This window comes from Porites lutea, chromosome 6 (assembly GCF_958299795.1).
Source record: "Porites lutea chromosome 6, jaPorLute2.1, whole genome shotgun sequence".
Classification (NCBI taxonomy): Eukaryota; Metazoa; Cnidaria; class Anthozoa; order Scleractinia; family Poritidae; genus Porites; species Porites lutea.
This window is the reverse complement of record NC_133206.1, coordinates 17,901,564-17,927,641: the sequence shown is the minus strand read 5'-3', so window position 1 is coordinate 17,927,641 and position 26,078 is coordinate 17,901,564. Positions and strand designations below refer to the sequence as shown.

The following is a 26,078-nucleotide window of genomic DNA, read 5'->3' as shown; positions in this document are numbered from 1 at the left end:
AAGAAAAACCTGAAATATTTAATTAGAATTTTCTATTGTTTCTATGCATATAGATATTTTTTCTTTTGCTATTTTCATCTTTCTATATTGAACTTGAAAACGATCGTTGGACTGTCGAAACGTTCACTTTTAATGCCATTCATAGCGTTCACATTATCATTCACTGGTCGACCCAAAAGATATACGCCGTTTACAAGTGTGGACAAGCCGTAGGCAAAGCTTAGATCACGTGTCTTCTGTTTGGTCGCCATGGTGTTATGATAATATGGCGGTCGCGAAAACACTTTGAATGCAATGCAACGACCAGGGTTAATTTCCAAGTGAACGAATCGCTTTACTACCAATCGAGATGAAGCGAGGGAGAAGTCAAACGTGATGTCGCAGTTTTTGAAGGAGGAAAAGATCTTGATGGGACAAATATGGACGATTTTTGTCGTGGTCATCGGTATTTTAGCGCCACAATCAAATGCTGAAAGCACCAGTTCCATTTCAACTTCAGGCTTCGCTTCAAGCGTGTTGCCAAGCATATCTACCGATAATTTATCCTCGATTGCGAATGTCACAACAAGCACAAATGTTGTTATAAATACGGACGCCTCTTCGACTGTCGGTAAGTTTGATTTAAAAATCTTTTAAACTAACTTAAGCTTATAGCCTGGACGGAACGGTAGTTTTCATTCGAGAGAACATCCATAACCGATTTATTTTCTTATGTACTATTTATATTGCTGATTCATTTTACGCTAATTACTCTAGTACTTCATTTAGAAACGTTCATGTAAAATAATGTTTGCCAACAAACTTTGTTTTACGTGACATTTTCCTTCGAAATTGTATAAATGTGTTCTAAGTTACTGAGAGAGACGTCCTCGAAAAGCTTATTTGAAACAGCTAGTTGCTAGAAAGCGTCCTAGTGGATATTGGTTAGACATCCAATGTATCTTCGACTGAGATTGTCATTGAAACATTTAACATTGTCGACGGCTGGGGTATTTTGCAGAACGCTGAATGCAGAATGTAGAACGTTAAATGACTCTGAAGTTTAGTGATTAGGGTTAGCTAGGAAACTGAGTGAATCAGGTTCCATTTAGAATCATCACCAGGAAAATTGTCCTGAAACTTGATTCACTCAGTTTCCTTACCCTAATCACTAAACTTCAGAGTCATTTGGGGTGCTGCATTCTGCATTCGGCTTTCTGCGTTCTGCAAAATATCCCTGCCGCATTATAGACGTTTTGAGTGCTTATAATCGCACTTGGCACATATATACAGATTTAAATAAGCTTGCTGTGGTGGTCTCTGCATTTAATATAATACTGCGATCATGTATGGGATAAGCTTAAGTTTCTTTATCTCAAGAATAATTGCCTTAACAGCTTAAATTTTAATTGTATTTGCTTAATTTAAATTACGTTTATTCTTTAGATCAGTTTTACGTCTAGTCCCTTTTTTGTAATGATTCTTGAAAGCAGTTACCAGATTACAATTGTGATATTTAAATCTAACAGGAAAAAATGTGCCAAAGATGTATTTTAAAATATTTCAATTCTTAACTTCTTTATTTACTTATTTATGTTACACATAATTATATATTTAATACAAAATGAAGGAGATGAGTCTTTTGGAGGAAGAAGAAGACTCGATGATCGGGAGTGATCAACATCATTTTCTGTGTTTTCTGTTTTTTTTTTTCATTGAAAAGTGTTCTTGATTGTTACCCCGGTAGGCTAACATATTGAATTTGCAAGACAGTGCAGCAACATCAGCAACATTCGTATAAATGATGTCTACATTCTCAACAGTCCCTTAAAATAGATGGTTAAGTGAACTTCATTTCTGGTTTACTCCCTAATCGTGTGATAAACTTTTGATCTCGCCGAATAAATTATATACTTCATTTCTCTTGATTGTGTTTCAAACAATCCAAGAACTTTCTTTTGTTAATTTTCATGTGAGCACTTTTTGTTGGAAGTTTCTATTTTGAGTAAGACTTATGATGAAATAATCAAGTCACAGATTTTATCTTGAGTCAGGCATCAAACCTACGAAAAATGGAAAGTTTTGATTTTAATGTACTTGTAAATTCATTGTAGGATATTAACATATATATTAGTTAAAACTATTACAAGTATGTATCTGTCAAATTAAAGCTTCAGCACTCCAGGACATACCCTAGGAATATGACACTTTGTTGTCCTTGGGAGTATTATGGGGGTGGGGAACTTGATCCCCATGTATATGGATGGGAAATTGAATTGTAGACTTGATTTCATTTCTTTTGACTTGGACTGGAGGCTTTCAAAGGGAATTTTTGTAAATTTGTGGCTGATTGGCTGCAAAGCATAAAAATATATGAATGTATAAAATACAGGTGATTTCTTTATAAAATTATTTTCTATAGATAATCAATTTCTTTGATGGGCTGTAATGTGATATTTTTGGTATTATTTAAAATTCAGCCACTTTACACAAGAGTTTTGTTTGTTTGTGTATCAAATAAATCCATGGTGTTTTCTGAGATGCAAAACATTTTACTGTCAAAGTTGTTGTTGTTCGACAAATGAAAAGGCAGTTTTGACATCTCGCTTTCGTATATTTGCATGTGAAACTTGAGATACTGTGCAAAAAATGGAAGCACTCTCTTGTTCTCATTTGAAACCTGCCTGCAGACTTGGGTTCATGAGCATTAGAGGGCTACAGAGTTAAAAGAGTCAATTTTCGCGGTAGGGCATTTGACCTAAAATGGACCTATCATTGATCATGGAACATTTGAATGGCTTTCTGGGTAGGCAAGGCTTGCATTTTGAATACTTATTTAATTTGAAAAAAATTCAGATGCCTATGGGTTGTCCGGGAGGGGATGTTGAAGCTTCGATTTGACTGGTACTTTGTACTAAGCATAAACATCTCCCACTTTTAAGAGCCTTTTGTGTGATTTTTTTGAATTAGTTGTTTACTGCAACTATAAAATATTTTGGACAATATGGACCAACCTTAGGTTATTCTTTATCCCTTAATTGTGAAACTCATAAAAAAGTTAGCATTAGAAATATATTTCCAGGAATATTATTGTGTCCATGGAAAAAGCTGATAAGGCATGGAAAAACTATAAACCGCTTGCAGCTATGGTAGTTTCTGGTTGGACTGCTCATTATGTTAACTTTACTGATATTTGCTATGTGTGGTCATAACTTAGTAAACATTCCTGAAATATTCTAGGTGTTCATGGTTTGTCATAGTGTGATAGTATGCTAGCTTGCATTGCAGATGTAATCTAACCGCAGCTAGTAGCATCTGTTCTGGACCCCCGATGGACTGGAAGTGGGTTTCAAATTTCCATTCAACCTTGTTGGCAAATCAACAATGGCTTTTTTAACAGGCCAATCATGTTGTGTACTCAAATCTTGGAACACAGGTCAGGGCCCATAACAAGGATTTCGGCACTGGTTCGCAGACAGTCTTAACCAGGGTTTAAGTTCCATTCTGTGGTGCAGGCTAATAATTAGCTAGTAATTAACACAATTGGTGACATATAACTGTATTTTTAATTTACTTTTATAGTGCACACTGTTACATCTCTACCAGTTCAAGCATCAAGTAGCACACCCGCAGTCTCTACCAACAGTAGCTTGAAGACAAAGACTTCAGATATCTTGGTCTTGACAACAGAGACATTCAATTATTCAACAAATGTTGTGTTGTCTGGTTCTCAAACTATCAATGCAAGTCAAACCAGCACAAAAAGTGCTCTAAGTACTAGTAGTTCAAATTATAGTTTAAATAGTTCTGTTGAATCGTTCTTAACACCTTCTGTGTTACTAACTACGGGACCAAAAAGTTCAAATGATATTGTCAGTGAATCAAGGACAACAAAGGCTTTGTCTCCTTTATCTAGCAGTAAAGGAAATCAATCAACTGCATCCGTGCTGGGTACTAGGGCTCCAGTAAACACAACAAGATTGACCTCTGTTGTTTTTCCAACAGTGGACCCATCAGGTTCCGCTTCTGGTACAAGAACTTTGCCATTGACTCAGACTTCAGCAGTGAATAGCTCATCAGTAGGGCTGTCCAGTCAGTCAATAGCTGTAACATCAGTACTACCATTAGAAACCACTCATAGGGTCTTGTTATCATCAGCTGCTATGGCAACAAGCAGAACGTTGTTAACAGGTTTTTCTTCTAACAGTACCAAAAGCATGTCCACGTACGCCACGCGGTCTGTTGTGGAAGGCTTGTCAGCTGATTCAGTGTCCATGACAGTAGTCTTGACAAATACAATTGCAAAATCTGTCTCAGGAGCTATAAATGAAACTGTTTCAGTGTCATCTTTGATGAGTAAGTCTTTGGAAGGAATGGTGAATTCCAGCACACCTTCAGTAGATGTTGTTGTAACAACACTGTCATTGTCACAGGTAGCTGACTCTCCTACTGTTACATTGTCATCTGATACTCCAGTCTTGCCAAATTCAAGCTCTGTGCTGAATTTTACATTTCAGACACCTGCAGTTGTAAGCTCAGTTAAACTTAGTGTCAACCGTACAAGTTCTTCCACAGTCACTTCAGCCTTGTTGTTGCCTTCAAGTCAAGAACTTAATAGAACTGTTGTTTCTGCAATGACTACACCAGCTGCATTGCCATCAACAGCTGCTACTGTAAATCCAAGTTTTGCAGGACTAGGAAGTGGGTCTTCAATTGCAACAAATGATACGGGTGAAATACCAAGGACATCTTCAAGTTCACTTGCAGTGTCACCATATCTTACCACTTCACAAAATGCCACAAGCCAGTCACTAAGTAGCGTTCATTCAAACACCTCTTCCAAAGCTACACCTGCTCGTACAGTTGATAGTGGGGTTTTATCTTCAGCAGTTGCAAATGGAACGTCAAGATCATTTTCAGTATTACCAACTGTTGTGGCATCGCATAATGTTACACAACCCCCAAGTACAGTGTATGAAGGGATTTTATCATCAACAGCAATAACTAATGAAACCTCAAGACCATTTTCAGTATTACCAACTCTAGTGGCCTCACAGAATGTTACACGACTTCCAAGTACAGTCTATGAAGGGATTTTATCATCAACAGCAGTTCCTATGGAATCTTCAAGACCACTTTCAGTATTGCCAAGTCTAGTAACGTCCAAGAATATTACAAGCCAGTCACTAAAAACATCTTCAGTGTCATCAGCTACTTCTCCAATGCAAACCACGGTGGTAACTCCTTTATCATCGGTATCAGTTGCAATAGAAGCGCCAAGTTCTGTGCCAGTAGTGCCATCAAGTTTGTCTGGTGTACCCACCCTTTCATTACCCTCAGTCTCGACACCTGTTCTTCCAAACAAGACATCCTCTGGTGATGGGTTGATTGTGTTATCCTCCTCTTATCCCTGTTACATCTACTATGTTGTGGAGAAAACCGTTTTCCCTGCAGCTTCAGCCAATCAAACATTTATCCCAGCAACGGTGCCAAAGATGACAGTGAACATCGGTAGTGCTACAGATATGCCTTCCCTTACGCCAACAGTTACTCTGACATATCCAGGTACCATGACAAACCAAGTAAGTGTGCTGCACAGTCAGCTGGAGTCCACTTCAATTGCATCATTGTCATCCGAAGGAGTTTTAACAAGCAGCAATGTTTTGCCTATGTCATCGTCGCCAAAAAGCAGTATTAAATCAACACTGGTGCCTTCTCAACCACCTCTTTTGCCATCTGCGACGCTCGCACAAGTGTTTAGCACAGTCTCTGATAAAGTCGCTCCCACTGGCAGTTCCAGAGGGTCTTTAATATCTTCGTCACTGTCCATTTCCAGTCTACCTAATTCAAGCAGTAGTACAGTCAACACTGTTAAAGAAGCCTCACTTTTAACCCGTTTGCAGCCAAGTTCATCTCATCAACAGACTAGCACTTTAGCCAGTGCTTTTGTCTTTTATTCTGCGAGTGAATCAAGACGTTCATCCATCACTGATAGGACACTGAGTTCCCCTGCAGCCACATCAGCATCGTCATCAACTGCTGCAACACCCAATATTTCGCAGACTCTGTCCATAGGTTCTGTTACACTCTCAAATTCATCAACCACAGTTGTTGTCCATTCTAGTAGTGGAGATTCATCCATGGAGATGACAAGTTCAGTACAAGATGTTGTCCCCACTGTTTCTTCATCATTTAATTTATCTTCGCGCGGTCTCACCTTTGCCCCAACGTCTATCATCAGTTCCAAGATGAAGTCAAGTGGTACCACCACTACAATTCAAGCCTCGGAAACGTCTGTTTTTCAGACGATAGCTGCCACGTCTGAAAGTCCAAAACCAAGCATTCTTCCAAATAGAACCTTGTTTAACACACGGATTGAAACCTCAAGTGAAGGATTAATTGTTACAACCTCAAGTAAATCAGTAGCCCAGCTAAGAAATAGTAGTGCGACTGTAGCCTCGTCTTTCACTGTGTCCAGTAACACATTATTGGCAAATGCTAGCACCGCTGTGACGTCATCAACAGTGCAAGCCACATACGACTTGTCCATGACGTCGACAGACTCTTATACACCACAGGTTGATTCTTTTAGCTCTTCTTATATGGTAACTACAAGATCGTCTTTTGGTGTGTCTGTGGAAACACCATTGTCAAACTCTAGCAATACTGAGAGAATGTCAGGTGTGGAAACCTCAACTAATGTAAAAGTTACATTAACCTCAACAGAAACTAATTCAGTACAGGTTACGTCCATTACTAGCGGACAGCTGTCACCAGACGTTGCATTAACCTCAGCAGAAACTCATTCACCACAGGTTACTCCCATTACTAGCGGGCAGCTTTCACCATCGTCGACATCTTCATCCTTGAACGTGTCCCAAGTTGGTGCGGTTAGTACCTCAGTTTTTAGGGTGTCTCAAGTGGTGGCGTCAAGTTTCACAACTCCGTCTTCTGCTTCCACCACTGGAGAACTGCCATCATTGGTATCATCTTTATCCACGGCCGTGCCTCATACCAGCGTTATCAGCTCTCCGATTACTTCTGGACTTGAAGTATCTACGAGAAGCCAGTTGTCATCAGCAAGCAATCATTCGTCTTTCACAATTATCGATGTACATCCATCTTCATCAAGCTTGCAAGCATCACCTACCGCTAGTTCAAGTCAAGATGGTGCTTCAAGCACTCCTACTAGTAACAGTCTTCGAAGAACTTTATCGAGTTCAGTTCAAACGAACAACCTATCGTCATCTACTATTAATAGTGAAACTTCTTCATCTGCTGCTTTTTCATCTCTGCCCCCTACAAGAAGGCGTAGAAAGAAAAGGGCTGCTGTTGATGAGGCGTCCTCGCCTCAGGTGAGTTCCAGTAAATCAACCGCAGTTTTACCATCTACATCGGTCATTAGCCAAACGAACAGTGTGTCTACCATCCAGGCTTTATCTCAACAGACTGCATCCTCATCACAACAACCTCTTTCTCAAACAGCAGTGTTATCTTCAAGTCAAGGAAGGAGCAGTTTTGCCAATACTACAAGCACTTCATTTTCAGGTGCTCTGACAACAGGTGCTGGGACCAGTAGAGGAAATTCACCATCTCATAGTGCAGTTTCGTCTAATGGCACTGCTCAATCGATTTTGAAGTCATCAGGAACTGTTTCAAGTGTGGCTTCTAACACTTCTACATTATCCATCGTTCAAACTGTGTCAGAAATGCCATCCATAAAGTCATCGACGATGTTGGCTATCAGTAGTTCTACTTCATTGTTTGTTACTTCATCACCTGAGCAGACTCCTTCAGCCAGTGTAGGAACCTCATTAGCAGAGGTTGGCAATGAAACGTCGTCTTCTATCGTTTTATCAGATGTGGTGAAATCATCTGCTTTGTTGCTTAGTTATAATAGTTCCACGTCAGAATTAATTTTGTCATCGCATAAATCAACTCCCTCGCCAGGTGCGACAACTTCATCAATTGCTGTTGGCAGTGAAACTTCGCCTCCTTTGTCCTCACAGGTTTCAACGACATCATCTTTTGAAGTTCCACGCAAAAATTCAACTGCCTTTCAATCAGCGTCAAGCCTTTCAGCGTTTGTGACGTCTTCATCAGCTGTTGCTGTTAATGGAACTTTGTCCTCAAAGAGTATAACAAAATCATCTGCGGTGGTGTTGGGTAATAGTTCTTCCGTTGTCGTTCACACAGCTGCAAATCTGTCCTCTCTCCAACAGGACGTCACATCAGCGATTACTCCCTCAACGTTGATTGGAAATGATACTTTGCCTTTGACATCATCAGTTGCTCTTACAACATCATCGGGCTTGTTTATTAGCAGTACGTCACATGTAGTTGGAATGTCAAGCGAACAAAGCTCGTCCACAGTTGCTGTTAATGGATCCACCTTTTCTCTAGTATTGATGAGATCGTCTGTGCCGATGAGTAGCCGTAATACAACTGTAGCCCCAGAGGTGAAGCACTCCTCTTCTGTTTTTCCAAATGCAAGTGCAACCGCTTCAAGTTCACGTCTGGGGCAGGAAGCTAGCTCAACTCTTAAAGTTGACGTTCCTTCTTCTGTAAATGGATCCACTTCTTCTGTCGTATTGATGACATCACCTGTGCCGATGGGTAGCCGTAATACAACAGTGGCCACAGATATGAAGAAGACATCAACTGTGTTTGCAAATGCAAGTGAAACTGCTACAAGTTCACGTCTTCTGCGGGAAACTAGCTCAACGTTTAAAGTTGATGTCCCCTCCTCTGTTAATGGATCCACTTCGTCTGTCGTATTGTTAAGTTCATCCCTGCTGATGGGTAGCAGTACTACAACAGCGTCCCCAGATATGAAACGGTCATCTGGTTCGTTTGCAAACGCAAGTGCTACTGTTTCAAGTTCACGTCTTCTGCTGGAAACAAGATCAACTGTTAAAGTTGTTGTTCCTTCTGCCTCCCCGGCTTTCATGGGAAGAAACGAATCAAGTTTAACCAAGCACGCTCGTCAATCAAGCTTGACAATCATTGCCTCACCACTCCCCACCAAAACTGCAGATGTCACCTTGTCAACGTCGTCCTTATCTCCTCAGGCCAGCCACGTTATAGTGTCAGCTACTCTTCAGAGTTTCATCGCTCCAACTTCAAAACTGCTATCGAGTCTAAGGACTGATCATGCCAGTCAAACATTACAACAGACTATACCTACCTCATGGGCAACTACGTCTTCAAGTACTAATATTTACAAGCCTCCCTTGGTGACAATTTCAAGTCTGGGAATTTGCTGGGTTGTTTACACTACCAGACTAGTTCAGCCCACTTTGATACCAACTCCACAGGTCAATGTGTCGTCTTCTGGGTCAGTTAATGTGAACTCTACCCTGAGCTTCTCACTATTTACTCCCCTGGTGAATGCCACTTCTGTTGCTCAAGTATTCCCAACAGAAACGCTGAATACCAGCTCTCCTACTTTGCTGTCAACCCTTACTCTGAGTGCCTCAAGCTCGCAGTCTTCAGCTGTCAATTCTTCACTGCGTCCAACTGAGGTTTCGTCGATTTATTTGGTCCTTTCGACTTTGCCTGCCCCTGATATCAACTCCACCGTTTTATCTTCGAGCTCCATGCAAGTAGCAAAGTCAAGCAATCTTTTTCAAAGTACAGTTGCTTCTGCAGCGAGTACCACAACCAAATCAGCTACCGCATCCACTCTTGTAACGTCGACTCCAGTGTCGACTCCATTGTTATCCACAGTGCCACCCACCTCCATAACAGGTCAAGCAGTTTCGCCGACACCTTCGTTCATCCGGGAGGTATCTAGTTCTGTTACGGTCCCAACGACACAACCTCCGGATCCGTCAAGATTGTTGTTTGCCATTTTTGAAGTGGGTCCAAATACAGTTACTGAAACTAATCAATTTAAAATTGAATTGGAAAGTGATCTCGCCACTGCGTATGCTTTTTCAGTATTGCCATTAAAAAGGCGGCGGAGAGCAGTCGGAGATGTCAATGCTACCGTAAGTAATGCTGTACTAAAATGTCATCCAGTCTTTAAATACCAGTCTAAGTAGTAATTGTAACGTACATATAAATGTAAGCTTTCTCCTGCCATTTCTGGCTGTAGTGGACGTAGTTGAGCGAATAGAGGCCATCTATACGAGAAGAAAATTGCCAAAAAATTCCACAAATTCGCAAGCAAGTCCTTCTGTTTCTTGCCTGGACCTTTAACCATGTAATGTCTAATTTGAATTTTTAGTTTAGTATGCATCGTCGACACTTCCTTTAGTTCTAATTGGCTACAAACTCACAGCCAAATAATGCTGGCACTAGTTTCTTCACGTAATATCTACAGACAATAGAGAGATTCAGAGTCATGGTTAGGTCAAACGGCAAACGTCAGATTCAAGTTGCGAAATTCTCAAAATAGAAAATGAACAGATGAAAACTGTCCAAAACAATTCTCATGGATAAAGGCAACGTGGAACTATTAATTTTTGCTGTAGAAGTAAGCAAGTGAGGGGAAAACTTGGTCACGTGGTACAAATTCACTTTTGTCGTCAGCGTGGCTCTAAATCTCTCTAATAGTTTTTATACCAAGCAGTAACGCCATTTTGTTGACAACTGTTTTACACACTCGAAAAACGCGTTTGTTTGGCTGGTACTTTTCAAACAGTTTTTTACATCGACGAAAAGCGACCAATTTAACTGTTAAAGCGCTGAAAACTGATAATTTTGATCATTCTTTCTGCAGATTCAAAGCATCCAGCGCAACAGAAATAACATAAATGTTACATTCTTTGTGTCCAAAAATAATCAACCTATCCTGGCAACTGAGGCTGCTCAGAACTTCAACAAGCTCAGCAAGGACCAATTAAAACACTTCGTAAATCTAGATGTAAGTTTTCAAGGAATGCTTTTTAGAACTCATGCCAGGACTATACATAACACTTCTCATCTGATGAGCCTGATGGACGAAAATTTCTTGGCTGAAAAATTTAAGATGAGGTTAAAAATGTTTGACGGTTCCATCTATTTTCTATCTTTTGCGCCATAGTACCATCTCCTCTAAACTGAAAAAAAAAAATAATAATAATAAAAAAATAACATACGCCCCCTTCCCCTAGTGTTATGTTAGTCTAAAACTTAATGCGTACAATTCTCTTGGTACCCTTAACAACATTGAATAAGTGGAGGGGGATGTGGGGAAATGGTCATTCATTTGGCGGCGGTTTCCATTTTGCCAGGATGATAGGAAAAAAGGTATTTTTGCAATGTGTCTTTACACGTTTTGCCCGTGTTTGTTGCATTATCAGAAAAAACCTGTACGGGGACATTTCAATGTATTCTGGTGTTTTTTTTTTTAAGTTAGGTGCGTAAGAGTAATACATAAAGACACCACCATTCTACGCTCTCTGTGAAGTGGTGGGTCCTTTCCTGGACTAATAGTTTTGACCGCTTGCCTTTTGTAGCCACTCCTTGTTGTGTTCATTGACTTTTACGATAAAGGTGGACTGGAAAGTGCTTGTTCCTAACTGCTTGAGGAAAGTTTTCGAAGCCGCATCAGAAAACCCATTCTGTTTGCAGTGCTCAAAAAATTTCAGTTTGGTCAGGTTATTTTCGAGTGTTTGGACCATAACATTCATGCTGAGACATGCTGTATTCTTGACCTCCCAAAATATTTTGCTTTGGTTAGGTCATCACCCCGCCACAGCCTCTGGTACAACAACCTACAACATCTGTACCACTAAATGGACTGGTCTCTTTGATCATCCAAAATTCTGCTAACAACAATATTTCCATCCCAGCGAACAAAGAGACCCTTGAAGGAAATCTGGCTTCATATTATAGGAACCAGAAACCACTTTCAGCCTCAACTATTGTTACAGCCACGGTAAGTGTGATATTATTAAAATGCTGTTGAAAAGTGTGTTTCATTGAGTACATCTTCGGATGCTTTGTTGAAGACACTGCATCAATAGATGTCTTGTGTGACAGTTTTAGTATCCTTAAATTTAGGTTTTATTTTCCCATGCTTTATATTCATTATCGTACATAGTATCAAAAACAAACACAAAAGAAGAAGCTAAAAATGAACTAAAGATAAAATTGTCACTGATCTAGCGTAAGATCGAGATGGCTGCATATTGGTCAATTTCCTTCTCGTGTTATTTGGAGTTATTTGGATCGAAACAAAATTAAGGCACGGAAAACCGCAAAAAAGGTTTATCTACCATGATGAGAGGACCTGAGAGTATTGGTTTGTTATGTGGTTTGTAAAGAAAGATCGTGTAAAGACGCGAACAAAGTGCCCCCAAGTCCCGACGGCCAAACAGCTTCTACCTAAAAAACTTGGATTTGTGAATGAGTGGATATGTGTATGTTTTTATTAAGGGAGGAGGGGAAAGGAAAGGAGAAGTAATCGATCAGTAGAGTGTAATCGAATTCAAGAGTGGTTATTGACCAAAGTTACTTCATATCAAAGACGCTTTGTAATGAAGGTTTAGGGGACGCGCCTAAAGTCACATACCAATGACTAGTTAGCATTCAATGCGTTTCAAAGGGGACAGTGATAATGAAAAATTATTGGATAAAGTTTTTGTGATATCCGGAATAATTAGGGTCTAGGTAAGTGTTATCAGCTGAGCCGAAGGCCGAGGCTGATAACACTTACCGAGGCTTTGATTATTTAGGATATCACAAAGGAAAGTAGGCTCGATTTCCGCCGTCTCCCGGGTCCGGTCTTGAGGGATGAGTGCGGGCTCATTTTCCCGAACAACGGCTGGTAATCGAGCCTAAAAGGAAAGGAAAATAACGACAAACACACCGTCGCAAGGAACCTGAATTGATATTGTTGTAGGAAATCATGCATTCTTTTCGCAACCTACAGATTAGTCAGATAACTGACAGGTTAGTCAGGTAACTAACTAATCTGTAGGTTGCGCTGATTTCCAAAATTAGCTGTAGGCACTTAGCCAATAAGAAGACAGATAATTAGCTCAATGTATAATAATGTGAATTATCTTACATACTTCAGTAAGCTCACAGAATAATGGTGCTTTCTTGCGCACGCTTGTGGGTCGGAACCGTTACTTATCAAGTTGAACTTTTTCAGATTGCTACCATCTTGCACGAACCAAATGAGAAGGTCTACTTGGAATTCTACGTTTTGGTTGACGGAAATGTGGTTAACAGGACAATTGTGGTGGAAACATTCAAAGTTTCTAATGTCAACCTGCTTACCGCAAAATTGGGATTTCAGGTGATTAAGTCTATTTTGTCGCAACAGACCTGATGTGTTTGTTTTTCTAGTGCAATTTATCCTTTGCAAAGTCTTTAGTAGAGTCTGTTTAATTTAATGTTTTTACTGAAGATTTTGAAGTAGTTTTCCGTCTCAATATAACTTGTAAAACCATTTTTATCATATCTTTAAATACTTTTAAAAACGCTCTCTCGGTATCAAGATAAAGAAATGGGTAAAAACAAAGTGCCGCGTAAAAGTTGACGCGTACTGCTTTGAGCTTTAACCTTGCGCTAAACTAACTTTAACAAAAGATATATATATAACTAAATATGTTAACTGCCCGGGTTGAATTTGATGTTACAAACGATATCAAATATTAGTTGATTTATACTTTAGCTGTTCGTATAACCACGTTTTGCCAGAGAAACCTTCACGACACTATCAAATTTGCTGTTTAATAAGTCGAAACACGGCTACCATTTTTAGAATTTACTTCATACATGCGCTCCTTCGTCGACAAGAGATATGGGTACGAGATTAAGCGACAGTGGTGATCCACCTTCTGGCGCAATATAATTAACCGTAGGCTGCGATCTAGACTCTTTCGCTCGCGTTTGCAGAAGAAAACCTAAAAAAACTATCGCTCGCGCCTCGCACTCGTGAAAAAATTTGACCTCGACTTGTAGGCAAGTCTAGCGGCGATCCTTCCCATCGGATGACAGCTTATTTGATTTTGTCTGAACTTTTCCCGTTTGTTTTTTTTTTCCCTTTTCTTTAAGGTGTTGGTTCCAGTGTACATCCCAGACTCTCTTGCGAACTCAGAAACAGACCACGTGATTATAGGTATCAGTGTTGGTGAGAATCAAGATTTGACAAACTCTTCATTTAGAAGCGATCTGGCCAATAAGCTTGTTGCATTATACGTGGAAGCTAAAGGAAGAACAACTTCGCGAAGGAAGAGGAGAAGCGGCAGTACCAGTGCTACTGTAAGTTACCATTCACTACTCCTTTTATCAGTCGTTTGGAGAGTTGGGTCGATGTTGTGTTTCACAAAAACTGGGCGATTTCTCTCGCACTGATTGGTCGACAGCTATGGTCGATTTAAGCAATAGAAAACGTTTTCCGTGTTTGGGTAGCCGTGGAAGAATTTAAGACAGTTATAACTGTTGAGAATTCTTTCAACCCCTCGAGTGTTTATATCAGGATATGCAAACACAGGAAAACGTTTTCTACTGCTTTCACAAAAAACACTTTTCCGAGAAAAAAGCAAAACTCTTTGTTGATGGCACAAATTACTCAAAATGTTCAAAACTTTGCACTAAAACCTCTCGCCTGCGGCTGGTGGTTCTACTTCAGTTTTGAACATTTTGACGTCATTCCTGTGGTCGATAAGAGTACAGACCATGGAAAATTGTTGTCGATTTGTTAATTATAGCCTTTGCAATGTTGTCAGACAGTCGTAGGGACGAAACAAGCCAAGCGAAAATATGACGCGCGTGATCTGGGGAAAGGAGCAGTGACAGGAAATGAAGGAGAAAGAGGCTCCACTGCCTTATCTCTCCCCCAGCTCCCGCGCGATTTCGCAACAGTTTTTACGATCTCTTCACATTCTTGTCCTGGAGCCTGGAACAGGCTAATGTTGTGTCGAATTGCACTGTGCATATAGGAGGGGTTTGGAGATGCTATTGCTTCTCTTATTGGCTGTTACAAGGTTGCACCGGAAACTGGGATTTGGTCCCCTATAACAGTCCCACAATGCAGTTCAACACAATACCGACCCAGTCTTAATCGCAACCTCAAAGTGGCCTACAGGTCATGCAAGGCCTCATTTTCCAAGTCATTTTACCCACAACATATATTCGCTTTAAGGGTTCATGCACATACCTCGTTACTGAGGTAAAGTCGAATAAGATGTTTTAGGTAACCAAAGGTTTTCATTGTCTCATTCAACGGATGATTTCTACTTGTAGATTTTAGACGTTGTGAGAAAGTCAGACTCAGCAAATTCTGAAGCAGATGCGACGTTTTTCGTGTTTGATTCTGGCTCAGTGGTGAACGGAAGTTACGTGGCGTCTGTAATGAATCGGCTCAGCACAGGCGAGATGACGACATTTACCATGCCTTACGCGGTAAGAGAGATTTTCCTAAACGTCACAAAGCAAGTTTCTAGGGCATCTTTAGATAAAATTTTGTGCTTCCTAAAAACTGCAACTCTAACCCTTGGTCGGGCGCCTGGGCTGCGTTCTTTCATTTGCCGTGCTGACTTGTACACTTGTGTGCATTCCTTTGGGATCCGGTTCAGGATCAGTGATCCGAGAGCACTCGAATCATGGCACATCAAATGAACCAAATAATCCTTCCACAGGGTGGGTCCGTCGGTTTCTTTGACGCATCATGATCCGAGTATCACCAATCCTCACTCAGATCATCCCAGTGGAACCTAACTATTGATATGGGCTTTCAATAATTTCAGGCCCAAGGTTTTTTGACCGAAAGACTCAATATTCCTTCGGGTCTGGAAAGCTAGTTTTGCATCAATGTGTAGGTGTAAGATAAAGTTTTTGATAAAAAAGCTGAGGAATAAAAGTATAGGGAGTCGAAAAAGACCCGTCTGCTTCTCGCGGGACAAACTCTGAGCTATTTTCCTGTCGACTTGATTGTAAAATTGAGATTAGGAGCCGTATGAGCCTGTGATCTGATATTCAATTTTGCAATGTCGGGATACGCTTATTTTTTTAATTTTACCCTTCTAGGAATCGTTCATTAACTATCGTTCATAATCAGCGACCAGGACGCGCGCTGAAGTTGGACCAAGCTGTGATATCAACACGAAGAACTTTATTTATTCCTGTCATCTTATTTTTTATAGGTTCTTACAGCACCTAAACCTGTAGTTGTACCAACAACGCCCACTGAAGTAATTCCCACCGTCGCCTCGACGCCGATCAAGTGGTGGATTATCCCTGCGGTCCTCGGTCCCATTCTTCTCATTGTCGTCATTATTTTGCTTATATGCTGGCGATGGAAGAAGGGCGCGCCGAAAGCAAAAGTGGAGCCGGACACCATCAGAATGCTGGAGACCAACAGACGAAGGGTGAGGGGCACCTCTGTCTCTCCTAAGATTGTACTGTCATCTCACTAAGTGATTTCGAATTCCGTCCTGTCTAGACTGCTTTCAGATCTAGCTCGGAGAGTGCAGGCGCGCGAAACAAGGGCGGCAACCCGAGAAGAAGAAAGAGCCTCTCCCGCCTCGCGCATTCAGTCACGCACGTTGTCGTTTTCGTGTCTCGCGCGTTTCGCTCGACGAATTAAGAAAAAAAGAGGTTCCTGTTCGTAGTCTAGTCCTGTCAGTCTTATGCTTTATTTGGGCCCAGCTACATTCAACCACAAGCCCAAAAACAACGTAAGCGAGATCTTTTATATCTTAGGTTAGTTTGTGTCGGGCGCGAAAGAACACAAGCGAGCCGTTCAGTACAATGGGGCTTCTAAATAGATGGTTTTCACAGTGACGTCATCAAATCGTAAAGTCAAAATAGCGACGTTTTACGAATTCTTATTTACACTAGGTTAAAGATGAACAAAAAATAAATCTTTGTACAAGTTTCCATTCCCCTAGCTTGCTTCATTTCGAAAATACAGCAATTTGAACTTCCGGGGTTTCACAGTGCGTGACGCCAAAATAGGAATGCTGTCTCGTTGAAAAACAAGTCTCTCCTCTTTATTTTCAGCAGTATAATTATTTCAAGTATTAGAAGATATGTTTATGCGTAAACCTCTGAATTGTCTATGATTTCGTTTTATCTTGTTTACTGTCCAACATCTCAAAAGTTTTGTCGCAAAGTCTCAGGATTTTAACACTTGATCCGTTGCCACCCATCTCTTGACAGTGCGGTACGATTACTTTACGATCTGGAAAGTGGGTTCCTGATCCCGCCTTCCCGCACTTTTTTCACGAGAATCCCACATCCCGACCGTCTGTCATCGCTATCCCGGTTGTCCTTTTGTTTTTCCAATCCAACATCCGAGCCCAAATTTTGGCGAATCCTGCCTTACAGGTTGTAGTCGATTCCCGAATCCCGTTAACGTTTCGCGAATTCCGCAAAGTGTTTTGGTCAAATCCCGTATCCCGTTAACGTTTTCCCGAATCCCGCACTGTGTTTTGGTCAAATCCCCGATCCCGGGAGAAGTACCCTTCCAGACCTTGTTACTTGAGTTTATTCAGCCTTTTTGAGGTGTAACATGCTCCACATATTGATTCCATTATTCAAATTGTAATTTTCAGGATCCTCCAGTTCATGGTTTTGATGTAGCGCGGCACACGGAGCCAGGAGTGTCAAGCATGAAGACAACTTCATTTATGTCTGGCACTGCGCGTGACGAGGAAGAAGAAACTGAAAAGCCTACCCGACGGACACGCGAGACGTCCCTGCGAAGAAAAGTGGGCAAACCACCAGTGCAGAAGTTACCCACGAGGGAGCAAAAACTGTATGTGTGATACGCGTATACTGGCCCACTAGATAGAGTTCAGCATAACCCCCATATAACGAACACCCCGGTATATCTGGTGATATTATTTGCCTCAGGAAAGTTATAAGAAAATGTATGGGACAGTATCGCGGTATAACGTTCCCGATATAACTCGATTTTCCTAGTCCCTTGCCAGCGGCATTTGATCATATCCGGACTCCATTGTACTTCCTTGTCACGCAACGTTGGGAAGGATCATTATGTGACGAAAAAAAGAACTTTTCCATCCAATAAATTTATTGCTTCTATTGCGCGCATTCCATATAATGATCTTGCGCCCTTTACAATATATATATAACTGAAAGTAGCCTGTTATACAACTGAATATCCGCGGCTTCGAAACGTTTCGAAGACCTGCAAATATAACATGTTTTCCATTTAAGTCTAATTTTCTTGCAGAACAAATGTCGCGTACGAAGAAGACGAGGAGGAAGAAAACGAAAGCGTGGCATCTGTGACGCCTACTGGAAGCACGGCGAGTTTAATAGGAACGAAAAGGCGAAAACCGCCATCAGTCATCAAGAGTACTCCCATTCCGCCACAGAGATCCAGCGAAACACAGACTCGCCAGGAACAACAAAGAGCCCAAGAGTTATCAGAGGACGAGAGTGAAGAAGAAAGCGAGGATTCCGGTGAAGAAACTGAGACTGAACCCGAAAGTGTAGCGCCACCACCACAGGTAATGATGACTATGATAATGATGATGATGATGATAATTATGATGATGGTGGTGGTGGTTGGTCAGCCTCTGATTTGGACCAAGGTGATGGAGATGGTAACAATGATGTTGATGCAGATGAAGATGATGATAATGATAATGATGACGTTGATGGTGATGGTGATGATAATTATAATAATGACGATGGTTATGATGATGATGACGTTGATAATATTAGTAATAATGATGATGACGATGATTGATGTTCTCTTTCAGGCCAAACACTCCGCGGCCCAAGTACCCACTGTAGCTGTTATGAGTGAGGCTACTGGTCCCCCGCGATACCCTCCTGTGCGGTTCCGTTCATCAGTGCATCCAGCCCCGAGCCTGCCACCATTAAATCCCAAGCAGACCTCTCTGGTTGGAGGGCGGGTTGAGGTAAATGTAGTGCTTTTTTTTTCTTGTAATTGATTCATCCGTTAACAAATTCATTTCCAAACGTGCGGAGCTGCGCAAAAAAAATTTCTGTGATATTGCTTCAAAAGACTGATCCAGCCTGGCATTTTTACCAAAATGATAGAAAACTAACCTCTGTAGATGGAAAGGTTAATTTTGGGGTAAAGTCTATTTCTTACTCATTTGCCTTTGTTTCTTATTCATCCTCATATAACTCTTGCAATTTATAAACATATTTATGTTTATTGTTCCTAGTTTTAAAAGCGCTTTTCCTCTTCTTTGTTATGCAAATCTCCAATTTCAGAGGAAAATTCTAATGTTTTTATACACTGATAGGTGCCATCCGAAGACGACGCACCAAGAGGTCGCAAAAGAGGAAAAGGCACGAGACAAGAGCTGGAGCAGAGAGCAGACCTCGAACGACAGAAGAATAAACAACGATTGCGTGAGAGAAGGCGCGATAGTGAAATATCTGCTGTTCCTCCTGAGCGAAGAGCCTGGGACAGAGCTCAGCATGATTTTGATGATGTACTTGGAGAGGAGGAAACCGCTGAGCGAGTGATCACGTGAGTTTGCAGTCGTTAAAAATTTCATCATAGATGTACGTGGACGAAGATACGGCCTTTACCTATAAATAAGCGGCTGAGAACCGGCGCTAAATGCAAGCATGCCTCTGTAGTCTGTAATGATATGACGTTGTCCTATCACAATTGTTAACAACTGCATCGCTAAATTGAGGTTGGATGCCTGCCCGGAGTATCAAGGGGCTTCTACTTATGGCAGCCATTTCCAAGGTTAAATTACCGGGAATGTGCTTGCAGACAGACCGCGGACCACTAGCACTGAAGACACTCTTAGTTTTGAACTCCTTTAATTTCATGCATTTTAAAACTTGCTCTTTCAGTGGCAAAAAGGCAAAGCGCAGAAGGAGGCGACCCCCAAGCAGTTCTGTGGCTACAGACGAAGAAGAAATGCCTCGCCTGAAGAGCTACAGAAAACTTAAAAGTCCAAAAACATCTTCAAACGCAAGCACACGGGTACAGTTTCCTATATACACGTTCATTTGTTAATAAATTGCCGGGTTATAGAGACCTGTAAATCATTAATTTGTTGTTGTTAACAACAAAATTGGTACCTGATAAAGGTGGTGGTCCAATTATAAGGTTAGTGCTTTGGACTCTATATCAAGAGGTCCGAGCCCAAGCCCAAGCCCAGCTGCGGTCATTGTATTGTGTTCTTAGGCTAGTCAGTACCTCACTCAGTGTCAGTGTGTAAACGGGTACCGGCGAATTAAATGTTAGCGGGTTACCTAGCCTGCGTCGCTGGCGTAATTTAACCTCGGTTAGTAACGTCTGCGAAGTAGCGCCGATATCCTCGTTCTGGGCCCCCAACGGACTCAACGAGTTACCGGAAGTACGTTTCGAAGATCCTTTCATCCTGATTGGCAAAATGACAATGCCTCTTTTAACAGGCCAATCATGGCGCGAACTCAAATCCTGGTACACAAGTTGGGGCCCAGAACAAGGATTCCGGCGCTGTTTCTCATACGGACTTGACTAGAATTTAGTTTCGTTCGTGGTGCAGGCTATGGATAACCATATGGATAACCATATGACGAATTGGCATCCTGTCGAGGCCGGAGGGTGGCGTCCTTAAAACCCCTTCTCAAAATCGGTTTGAACTTCTTTTTAACGGCATTTCACAGCATTTCAGTAAGTCCGTGGAGAGAAAATTGTGCGGGGAAAGTTACAGTAAAATGATATAATCATTTTCAGGCCTCTGCTAGTTTCCTGTCATAACAAGAGCTTAAATATTACTTTTTAGGACCGTGGAAATAAATCGGGAAAATCTGCGGACTCAGTTTCCAACGCATCCAGTGACGAATCTGAGATCGATATGAATGAGACACGTCGGCGCATGCACGCGATGTTGGATAACGCGTTTGCCCTACTTGGGCCTCAGTCCGCTAAGAAGCCACCAACCATGGACCTCGAGGAAATGTCTCCACAACCCCAGGGATACCCCATTCCTCCTCAGCGACCTCCTGTAGTGCCAAGGTAGGACTGAGACTGTAAGTTGTAGATCGTTTAAACTGGGTGAGAACTTCGAGAGAGCTTTCTAACCTTTTCTGGCCGTCTGCTCAAGAGCCCGGTTAGACAGAGCTCTACCTCGGGCACTTCTCTTTAAAACCCCAGTGATACCCCTTTCCTATCCAACGGACCCCTGTAGTGCCAAGGTGGGGTTAAGACTGTTAGTTTTAGGTCCTTAAATTGGATAAGAACTGCGAGAGAGCTCTCTCAACTAGGGCCTTGCAGAACTCGCTTTTTTGCGCTTGTTCCCTCACAAGTGAAAAGCATGGTCTTAGACAATAGGAAGTTCCTTCTTTGGTTAAAACTCCTTTAAGTGTTGTGCAGCTTAAATATCTCCAAATACTACTTTGGGCTAGATGCTTTGGTGCTTTAGCAAAATTGTCGACGTTGTTTATTTATGCTAGATTAGAATAGAAAGAAGTTGGAACGTCCAGAGTGGCAAGATCACTAAAATTGGAAGTCGAAGACGATTTTTCATGTAGCATCCACGAAACACGGAAAGGTTGTAGCTGTCATATTTCTTGCTATTATTTTGCCACAACCAAACCCAACCTCTCTCCACCGCACCTGCCGAACTTACCCAATCTAACTGCATGTAAAACACTACTATGCTTAACAACCCCAAATCGTTATGCGCAGGCGTTCCATTAGCCAGTGGCACCAACGAAGCTAAGTTTTGGTTAAATCCCTTTGCGAAGCAGCGCTGAAATCCTTGTTCTTGGCCCCTACCTGTGTACCAAGATTTGAGTACCTGCCATGATAGGTCTGTTAAAAAAGCCGTTGTCAATTTGCCAATTAGGATCAAAGGAAATTCGAAAGGCACTTCCAGTTACTTGTTGAGTCCGTTGGGGGCCCAACTTTAACTTCAACTTTATTTAATAAAAATATTGGGCCCAGAACAAGTGTATCAGCGCGACTTCGCAGACGTTACTAACCGAAGTTAAATTACGTCTTTGACGCCGGCTAGCGTTCCAGGCTACATGAAAACTCGTCTTCGACTTCCTATTTTAGTGACCTTGTTTTTTGTCTATACTAGGTACATTGGAGGTCAGCCGGCTTTGCCAGAACCACCCCCTGCACACGGACGGGCAACTGAACCAACACCTGGACAGCGCAGGCGCGTTCAGCCTCCTATGCCTGGTTACCCTGTAGGGATGCCTCATACTCCTATCGGTATGCCAGGTTACCCAGTTCGCCCTCCTGTGAGACCGGTTGTGACTCGTGATCCCATAGTGGTCTGGGACCCAGCAGATAGAGAACGGTAATCAATCAATCAATCAATCACTCACTCAATTAATCGATCAATCAATCGATCACTCACTCACTCAATCAACCAATCAATCAGTCATTCAATCAATCGATCGATCGATCAATCAATCCATCACTCACTCAATCAATGAATCAATCAATCCATTCATCAACCAGTGAATCAACCAATTTATTTATCAATCCACTCCAAGTTTTTACCATTTAATGATAGCTTACAAAAAAAGTTAATAAGTTTTGATAATTTCATCGTTCCCTCGAGAGTTAGGCTTTCAAGAGCAGCCTGACCGTGAAACGTATTTCTCCTATTACACTATGCTGTTAATGATGAAATTAGGGCTAGTGATAGCCAATGAGATTAGAGAATTTTGTAACTGTTGTGATAAAAAGAATAATGGTTACGTTTTTGAATTCACAGAATGTTAAATCAGCGAGCACCACCTCCAACTTATGCTTACAAAGATCCTAGTGGTCAGAATTTGTACATTACACCGGTTCATCAACAAAGAGATGAAATGGTAAGCCGCATGCACTTGAATAGCGCGTCTGGATTCATTCGAATGTTCAATCATTGACTTTCTTACTTTCTTACTGCTTGATTCTTATCAGCCTGTCTACAGATTTTCTTGGGCTGTTACTCTTTTCATTTCGTAAGGTTTTATTCGAGTATTGTTCTTTTCATAGTCCATTTCATTTACCCATTTAGAGTGGTCTCAGAGTCTAAGGCTGCGTGCAAACCGACGCAACATTGTTGACTAACACCTCCCAACATTGTCGGATGTTACATGTTGCGTCCGTTTGCTCACCCTGTTGCATGTTGTTGGATGTTGTTTCGTGTTGTTGCGCAAAGTTTGAAAGGGGTCAAACTTTCAGCCCCGTGCAAACGGACGCAACATTGTTGGCTTACATGCAACTCCCAGAATTGTTGGGAGTTGTTGCGCCCGTTTGCACGTTGCCTAAAGCAAATCAGAAGTTGGCTGGTTAGCTTTCAAATTTGAATATCGACGATGACACTATTAGCTTTGAAGTACAATTAGTATACGACTATACTTTGAAGCACATATATATATTTATCAAGTTTCCCCCACGTTTGGCCTTGGTTAACTTTCCACAAAAAAGGTTGGTTTCAGAGAACAAGCGAAGTCAGCAAAGCAATAAGGTACAAACAATATAACACCCCTTGCCCTGATCGTTGATCTGTGACGGGTGCTTATATTCTCTTTTTTTTTGTCGCTTTGTCAGGGTGGTCTAGTATGGAGTCCTTATGCTGCAGAGGACACCATGGATGCGCTTTACCCTGATTTAGCTCAAGTAAGTACATGGAGTCGCGCTTCATAAGACCTGTGAAAGACTTCGGTCATATAATTTACTAGGAATTACCGTTACACTAGTTTGCCCTCATTTAAGCACGTTGTAGCCGCATACTTAGATTTGCTAGATTTGGCTGAAGAAGAATACAGTAGACTATTTGCTGTCCTCTATTTTTCTGTTAGATGGCAAACATCGAGCTTTTAAATACTGTAACGGACAGTCATCTTTGTTTCGAATGTAAGTGTAACTTGGGGAGTATCAAATATACCTAGAGGGCGTTAATGGGCGCTATCCGGGCCCCTCAAGATGGCCTCGCCCTTCACGAAAAAGCGCTTGTTCTCGACGATCTTTCGGTTAAACGTAGACCGTAAACAAACAAGAAGAGAAAAAAGGTACCTTGGCTCCTTGGGCGCAAGTATTTGATGACACCTTAAGGTGCTCCCGGTAGTTTATTTTACGCACAACAGTTATTCGTTCATCTCATAACTTTTTATTCTTGACAGTAGAAAAACAGTAGTGGGACTAAAATGCACAGTGGGAACACAGGTTTTGTTAAGAGATCATTATTCGCCCATGATAATTTGGTTGAGTCCGACCACCTTTCTTGTTTTGTTCACCGTGACCAAAATAATGATTTACGGGGACATATATCCCTCCACGAATGTCAAGATATTTGCGGCTCTGTATGGGCGCAGTAGTTGGTTAGGAATATGGAACTTGTCGATGCGCATAAAACTATGATTTCAATCAAACTCGTATATATCTCCGAATTCAGCTTTATAAGGTAAATTTGAGGGCGCAATAATACTACTATACTTTGATGTCTCCTAATTTTTCTCCATTTATTTTTGTCTTTTAGGCCAGCTATCCTGGGGCTTTAGGTACCACTCCTCCAAAAGACACCAGTTTCCTCTCGCAACTTCAAGCAGCGCCACCACACGATACAATACTGAACATGTCAGCCAACAGTACTCTTGACCAGCGGGGAGCAACATTGGGACAGTCTCCACAACCTCTTATAAAGTCCATAAAAGATGAACTATTTCGACTGTCACAAGGGGCGCAGAGAAAGACGCCTATAACCGAGCTATAGCATACGACGCAAATATAAAAACGTATAGAATGAATTGTTCTTGATCAGAAAAAAGCAATTTCAGTTGCTTATCTCACCATTGACTATGGAACAAATTGTGGATGTAATGTGTTCGCCCATGCAGTCGACGAGGATCAGTTCAGTCTTAAAGTGACTTGCACAGTGACTTAGTTGAAATTGAGGAACGCCTGCGCAATTTGTCGACCTCACTCTCGTGCAAAACTCGTCAGGGTCCAGCAGCAGGATAGGTTCAAGACCACAAGAGACGACGTAAAAATGCAGTAGATGAATAACCGTATTTTTTGTATCGTGCTCTACGCGCTCCTTAAAGTGTTGCAAACCAGCAGAGACGACTGTAGTTGCGTATTAAGGAAAACCGCTGCCTTCAATTTCTGGCCTGTCTTTTAAAACCTCGGGTTCTCAACGGATTCAACTGAAGTTGAGTTTTCCATCAACCTTGTCCCAGGTCCTAGGAAAAACCCTGGGGACGAGAATGGTTGTTTGAGGCTAGATGAAACAGAGGACGAATTTTTTCGTCGTTTTCGGATAAAATTGAAAATTATGTAATGAAGAAACCTTCGGCACAAATTTAGAACGGAAAATGAAATGAGTAATAACAGCAACAAGCGAATTGACAAACAAATGAAAACGCTTCTAATTGGACCCGACCCGCCAAATTTCACGCCCAATGATCCAAATTAATGATTTTTTACTTCGATGAAAGTCAACCTTATTTTTTATAGCATTAATAGCATTAATCATTAAAAAAATTATGTCCTTCCAAATGTAATTTTATCGTCCTTGTCTTCAGGGATGGTACTTATGACCATGAAGTCATTTTAGGTAAATATTTTATGGTGTAAATATTAATAACCTCTTAGAGTGCTCGCGTTTGGGCCTGTTTGTACCATATCAGAATAAAGCGTATATTTATGATTCTTTAGGATACTGTCGTAGCCATTCTTGGTCTTGTCTCGTCACGAAGCGAGGAGCGTTGCGTGGCAATTAAAAAACGACGGCGAGTTTGAAGACTATAAGCATGATCATTACCATAAGCATGCAAGGAAATCCGGATTCCGGAATCCGGTAAAATTTTACTTGTTGAATCCAAAATCCAGGAATTTTTGCTTTTGGAATCCAGAATCCTGGACTTTGAAATCCGGAATACACTAATGACTGGAATCTGGTATCCAACAATCAGGAGTCCACTAACTCGAATCCAGAATCAATTGAGTGGAATCTAGAATCCATCTTGGATCCCCTTACATGGGCGAATAAGCTAGTTGTAAGCCATGAAACCAGGTCCGCAATTGACCTGATATCCGATAGAGTCAGTCAAGTTTACTGCTAATTCAAATTGAGAATTTCTTAAATCAAGAAATGAGCAGATAACTATTCGAAGCAGTCTTTATGAATGAAACTGACAAGAATTTTATTCTTCTGTAGATGTACATGAACATATAGCCTACCACACAGACGATC

At 41.4% G+C, this 26,078-nt stretch overlaps 1 protein-coding gene across 1 annotated transcript; it reads left to right on the top strand.

Annotated features, from left to right (window-relative positions):
* Nucleotides 1-248: 248 nt before the first annotated feature.
* Nucleotides 249-25,539, top strand: LOC140941715 (uncharacterized). The gene is made up of 18 exons (XM_073390728.1): nucleotides 249-610; nucleotides 3,562-9,971; nucleotides 10,706-10,849; nucleotides 11,648-11,845; nucleotides 13,067-13,213; nucleotides 13,975-14,181; nucleotides 15,166-15,324; nucleotides 16,065-16,289; nucleotides 17,478-17,680; nucleotides 18,122-18,401; nucleotides 18,657-18,818; nucleotides 19,173-19,402; nucleotides 19,741-19,873; nucleotides 20,661-20,893; nucleotides 21,963-22,187; nucleotides 22,611-22,710; nucleotides 23,435-23,503; nucleotides 24,363-25,539. Exons 1-18 carry the CDS (start codon nucleotides 376-378, stop codon nucleotides 24,594-24,596), a joined length of 9,594 nt encoding a protein of 3,197 aa, XP_073246829.1. The 5' UTR covers nucleotides 249-375; the 3' UTR covers nucleotides 24,597-25,539.
* The last annotated feature ends 539 nt before the right edge of the window (nucleotides 25,540-26,078 follow it).